The sequence below is a fragment of the Vairimorpha necatrix genome, chromosome 11 (genome assembly GCF_036630325.1).
Source record: "Vairimorpha necatrix chromosome 11, complete sequence".
NCBI lineage: Eukaryota > Fungi > Microsporidia > Nosematidae > Vairimorpha > Vairimorpha necatrix.
In genome coordinates, this window is record NC_088826.1 from 458680 (window position 1) to 465147 (window position 6468).

A 6468-nucleotide genomic window follows, 5' to 3' on the forward strand; every position below is an offset into this window, starting at 1 on the left:
GAGCAAAAAATAAAATAAATAGAAAGAATAATTTACTACATAAAAATAAATATAATTAGTACAGAACGTTATTAGTTTGCACAATTTAACTTCCATGACATTTGGAGTTGCACGATTTGCTTGCTTTAAGGCATGCACATCTTTTTGTTGCGCATTTTGTTTTGCACTGGCATTTAGATCCTCACTGTCCGCTACCTATCGACTGTTTGGTAGCTATAGTACGTAATGCAATTGCATTGTTTTGAATATCATTTGGTTTTAATATACTTTCGGGACACACGTTAAATTGAGATCTGGAATATAATCCTTTAAAAAACCCATTACGTGTTCCAATTTGAATTTAATCATCATCTGTTTTGGTGAATATATATTCTAGTACTGCACGTGAATCTCCCCGTCCTCTATCAACTTCCGGTACATTAATTCTAACTGTCATTCCCACCTCCGCCGAGGGAAGCGAAGCATCAGAAATTTGTTTCATGCGCTTAGCTTGCTTGTTCAAGTTTTCTTTTGCTTCTGCTCGGGCATAATTTATGCGTGATTGCACCGTACAAATATCGCATATTTTAATGCATTCCGAATTGAGTAAAATGTCACATCCATCACATTTTCGAGTCTCAGTGTCGGGAGATATACTAGTATGTTCCGTGTCATCTAGTAGCAATTCCTTGACGCTTTCATCGAAGATTATCTGATTCTAGATCTAGATCCTCTTCCTCAATAACTTCAACTTGTGGAATCTTCTAGACACTTTCTTCATTACAGTTGATATTTTTAAGAATATTTTTCAAATCTTGTTCACTGTTTATACTGCTTAATGCCTCGTGTGGTAGGCAAGAAGAAGTAAGGCCGACATTGGCGAATTGTCCAAACATTGCCTCGTAAGGACTTCGCTTTATACCAGCGTGAAAAGCTCGATTTTTCATAAACTGCACATAACCCAGTCCTCTACTCCAATTACTAGTTTGATTATCTTGCATCCATGCGGTAAAATATTCTTAATATCTTGATTCGCACGCTCCACACTGCCTTTAGACTGGCTGTAGCATGGCTTCCCATGCACAATTTTTAATTCGGGCCACAAACCTTTGAAATTATCAATGACGTGGTTAACAAATTCAAGGCCATTGTCCGATTGCAAAATAGATGGTGCCCCAAAAAGTAAAAAAATTTGAAGGAGTTGATCAGCAACTTCATATGCTGTCTTATTCTTAAGGGCTCAAAGAATGATAAACTTTGTTAAGTGGTCCTGGTATACCAATATAAATTTATAATTCTCATCAGGCTGTGATTGGAAGTCAATTAAATCTACTTGACACCTTGAATTAAAATGAGAAAACACCATTGTGTTTCACCAAGCCTTTCTTTTCATTCGCCCTTTTTAAGGCACACTTCACAATTATTTAAAAAGGTTTGAATATCTTGTGCTGTTATATTTTTAAAGCGAAGGTTAATCTCCCTTTTTATTCTGTCTCATCCTCCATGTCCAATTGATTTATGAGTTATACATAAAACTTCAAACAATTCTTAAACAGTAACATAATACAGCACTTTTTCATTTGCTATTGGTGCAATTAGTTTATCCACATTATCCACATATACTGTATCATAATGTTTTAGCAACCAGAAGTGACGGGGGGTTTTTTTTCTGAACAGATTTAGCGAATTGCCCATCACTTATTAGTTGAGTATATCTTTCCGTAGTCATACGAAAGCCGTTGTTTTTTTTGTAGAGTATTCTCAATATACTGGTAGAATTTATCTTTCATTGCTTGTTTATCCATTTTTTTAAGGCTAAAAGTAATTAAAAATTATAAATTTCTATGGACAAAAAAATAAAAAACTCGCTTACCATCCAACAAACAGTTCAGTGTGTGCTCTCTCAAACAGCACAGATTGATCAACAGCTAACAGCACACAGTGCATCACGAATAACGATGTTAGACTTAAGGTTTCCCGGTAAATTTAACGATTTATCCAACGGATTATACACACAACACACTTTGACTAGGAGCAGCCCGTGAATGTATAATCCACTAGGAAATGTGTTCATTTCAGTTACAATGAATCTTTTAACTACGAATTTTAGCGAATTTATGCATTAACTAGTAAATGTATACATTGACTGGAATGTACACTTTGACTGCAACATATATATATAAAAATAATACAAAGTTTAGTAAAAACACTATGGGTATTAGTGAAGAAATAATTGTTGAGTTTAAGAAAAATTTAAAATTTTTATCAGCAAACAAAAAGGATTGCTACGAATTCATTGGTTTGTTTTATAAATATCTAGAAATTGGTAATTCTATTTAATTTCTAACAAAACAAATTTTTGAAAAAGAAGATATTGCTTTACTTATAATTTTAAACATATCTTTTAAATATAGATGAAAAATATTAAGCAATGGAGAAGTTTAAAGAAAGTAAAATATCTAGATCGATTTTAAAAGGTCAAATTAGGAGTGATGTCATTCAATATTTATCTAGCACGAATGCCTCTTAGTTTGATGGATGTATGATAAAACTATGTTTATTTTTAGATGCAGACACGTTTAGAAGATACGACATTAAGACAGATACTATCTTATTACACCCCCTTAACGAAATAAGAAACGTCATTTGGGTAGATTCATTTTTCACAAGATCAACAATAAGAATAAATAAAAGCGCCAGCTATTTAATAAAAGTATGCAGAGAAATTTATGATGGTTTGAAAAATATAAGAAAATATAATGAAAGATCTATAAATTACATGAACGTGATTTTGAAATTTTTTAAGGAAATTGACGTTAGCATTGATGAAATTGAAGACTGGGAAAGAAACAGTTTAAAAGAAAAAAAAAGGAAAGAATTTATTAAATTAAAAAATAATCGATACGAGATTGATGATGTGATTATGAAGAAACTAGAAAAGAATATACGATTAAAACAAAAGGAAATGATAAAATATTAAATATTGAAAAAAATACTCTTGGCTGAAAAAAAACAAATAGAATAAGAAATGAACGCAGCTTTAAATGATATAATCGAAAAGATATGATAATGCTAAAATAAAATATTATAAAAATAATGTACTATAAATAATGCAGTTAGAATGTGAGGTGCCATTCTGATCTCTCGGAGCTGCGTTTATTTGGTCATACTTCATTTTATTATTTTTAGTAAAATATTTACTTTTTATGCAACGTAAAAACCTTAAATTTATATCAGTATGTATTTACAGTTACATAACAAAAAAAAAACTTTTACTAAAGATAACTCTTGTTTTGAGCAGGCGTTATATGGTTGCATAATTGTAAAGATTCATTTGGGTTAGATACACGGGCAATATTGTCTCCGACTTGGCCCAGCGGGGTTCAAAGAGAGGAAAAAAAATTATTTTAAAAAATAAAATCAGCAAAACGTAGAAAAGACACGTAGCAAACAAATGTAATTCTTAAAAGAAAAGATCAATAATGTGGTATTGAAATTACAATAAACAATTTATTCTTTATTTCTTTATAATTTCCATTTTTGTAAATAGGCCATTCGACAGGTCTATTCAAAAAATTAATTGTTTATTTAAATTTTAATCCTTGCCCAAAAACAATTAAGAATAAGAGAAAATGGCAGAAACTTTGATAACTAGTACTTTTAGGATACAACGTCAAGGAAGAGATAACCCCCTGGGGACGACTTAATGCTTCTTTCGTATGGCCAACGTACTCATTGTACAATACATAAAATCACATTAGATCTCATTGAATTATATTTGAAAATGGTAGCTCCTCTGGGTCGTCATATACATGTGTGTCCTATTAGCTTTACAATATGGTATGTCAAATTTTATTTGGTGTCGCGCAAATATAATATGCATAAACCTTTTATAAATTTAAAAAAATATTTCCTCAAAAAATTATTACCAATAACCTAAAAAATGTGTGTGGTACTTTCTTTTAAAAAAGCCAAACACGAAAATATTGCACCAAAAAGGCGCAGATGTACTCGTTTTTTAATTGATTTATTAATGGTGGAACTCGTCTTTGTGGTTGCCTTTGTTATTGTTATAGTTATTCTTGTTCATTTCTATTTTTGTCGTACCCTTCTTTGAATATTTTTTATTTATAAAAAATAATTTCTAGAAAATGCATTTTTGTTAAATATTACAATAAATTAAAAAAAAGAAATGTAACAATTGGGTGGTAGGATACCTTAGTGTAGCAAGACTTCTAGCTCAAATCGTGAACGGTGGTAGTGTTAAGCGCAAAAAATGTTTTGCCCATAAAGTTACAACATACATAGCAGTAATTTACTCCGGTGTTTTCTCTATAAAATTCTTAGGAAAATTTTTTTATTCTTTCAATTCATTATGTATATATATATATATACATTTTCCTACTTAATATAAGTAATAACCTATAAATAATCACAAAAAAAGTATAAAAATTAATCATTTATCAGACAAGATACCTCAAAAATTAAATCGTGTGCATAGTTTTATTTTAATCTCATATAAATTTTCTATCGTCGATTTACGACATTATATATAATTGGATTAATTTTGAAACAAATTTATATAAGACAATAACAAAGAGATTGTTTTTACATTGAATATCTAATTTTAAATATAGGTTTTATCATTTACGTACATATTTTTAAAGATATTTTATAATATGTAGATAAAAAATATTTTAATTAAAAAACCTATTCTAAATATTTTATTAATCCTTAGGAATAATACTCCCCTTGTAAATCAAATCTTTAAAATTGTAAGTCCGTCCTTCTTTCAGATTAGCATTTTGATACTTTGGTTCGACCGGAGATATTCTAAACTCTATTTTTTACTAGATATTACAATTAAATTCTCAAAGAGCTTCAATTTATTTTTAAAAAATATTTTTGCACACTTTAAATCATCCGTACTTGTGTCTATCGACGTTTCTGAGCTGTCCCATGAAAACATGGCCATTTTTTAAATATATCTCTTTGAGACTTTTGTTATATTAGATATTTTTATTATCATTAAAAATATTCTTTTGGTTATGATCACTTTTAAAATTAATTATGCCCTCCTTTCTTAAGATTTTATTTATAATTTTTTTTAAAAACTTGGAGTAAAAATAAAATAAAATTATGTTATGAAAAGACATAACATCCTGCCTCCTCTAGAAATTCAGCTGACTTAGATATATCCAGTCGTCGTATCGAATTAGTTTTACCCATCTTCCATTTATACCTACTTCTGAGACTTTATAGGGTCCGGAATATTTTGGTTCTAATTTATTAGTAGAAGGATTTTTCCTGTAGACTTCTTGTCCACATGTTACGATATCAGTGTCATGAACCTCTGTTCTGCTTGGTTGACTGTATTTCATTTCCTTTGATTCTAGATCATAAAAACTTCTTTTAAATACGATTTCTCTTGAAGAGCAACCTATCGTTGTATTTACGTTGTTATTAATTCTATGTTTAATGCTTTGAACTATACTCTTTATATTCCTTTTTTTATTTATCCTCAACATTTTGGAAATTGTCCTGTTAACTCTTTCTGACACTCCGTTACTTTGTGGATGATACGCAGGTATCAATTATTGTTTTATTCCTTGTTTTTGCAAATAATTTTGTACTAAATGGCTTGTATACTGAGTTCCGTTATTTGAAACTACCTTTTTTGTTTAGTAAAATGTTCTTGCCAAACTTCTAAGCAATTTATAACTTCTTGATTTCGAATTTTCTTATTAGAAAATATCTGTGTATATCTGGAAAATAGATCTGTAATGGTTAGTATAAAACCTTTGGTCGAGTAGTATGTACTCTCAAACTCCTTCAAACTAAAAGGTCCATAAAAGTCGGTACTATTTGCCTCAAATATTATCTCGCTGTATATTTTCACGTTGCTGTATTTTTTCTTATTCCTCTCTTTATTGATTAAACATTTGCTGCATCTTTGACATACTTCAGTCATATTTCGTTTTATTTTAGTACCCAGTAGTGTTTTTTGATATTAAAATACATAGTTACTTTGCCGCAATGTTCAGATATTTCGTGTAAAAACTTTAAAAACTCTTTTGCTTTACTTTCAATAGTAATTGTTCTCTGTTTATTGTCTTTTAATAAATCTTTTATTTCCATTCTATTATTTGCATATGTGAAATAGCTCCGTACCTTTTCGTCGTATTACTGTTTATCTGTTTTACCTTGCGATATATTATTACAACCGATAAGGGGTCTGCAATGTTATTTTTCTTCCCATCTATAATAAAAATTTCAAAATTAAATTCGGTTAATAAAACTTAGTATCTTTCTAATCAATTCGAAATTTTCTTGTTCTCAAATGTACAGTTTTTACTGTCTGTTTCAATTCTAACATAATTACCTTGTATTATTCTTCTAAAATAATCCATTAACTTAACTATAGCGAATAATTCACTTCCGAACTTGAGAAATTCTTTGAATAATGCCCTATAAGTCCATGTGCTTGAA

General features: G+C 29.6%; 1 protein-coding gene across 1 annotated transcript; it reads left to right on the plus strand.

The window, feature by feature from the left end:
* Positions 1–2521: 2521 nt before the first annotated feature.
* On the plus strand, positions 2522–2959 carry VNE69_11105 (uncharacterized protein; the record flags this gene model as incomplete). The annotated part of the gene is made up of 1 exon (XM_065475012.1): positions 2522–2959. One exon carries the CDS (start codon positions 2522–2524, stop codon positions 2957–2959), a length of 438 nt encoding a protein of 145 aa, XP_065331084.1.
* Between the last annotated feature and the right edge of the window lie 3509 nt (positions 2960–6468).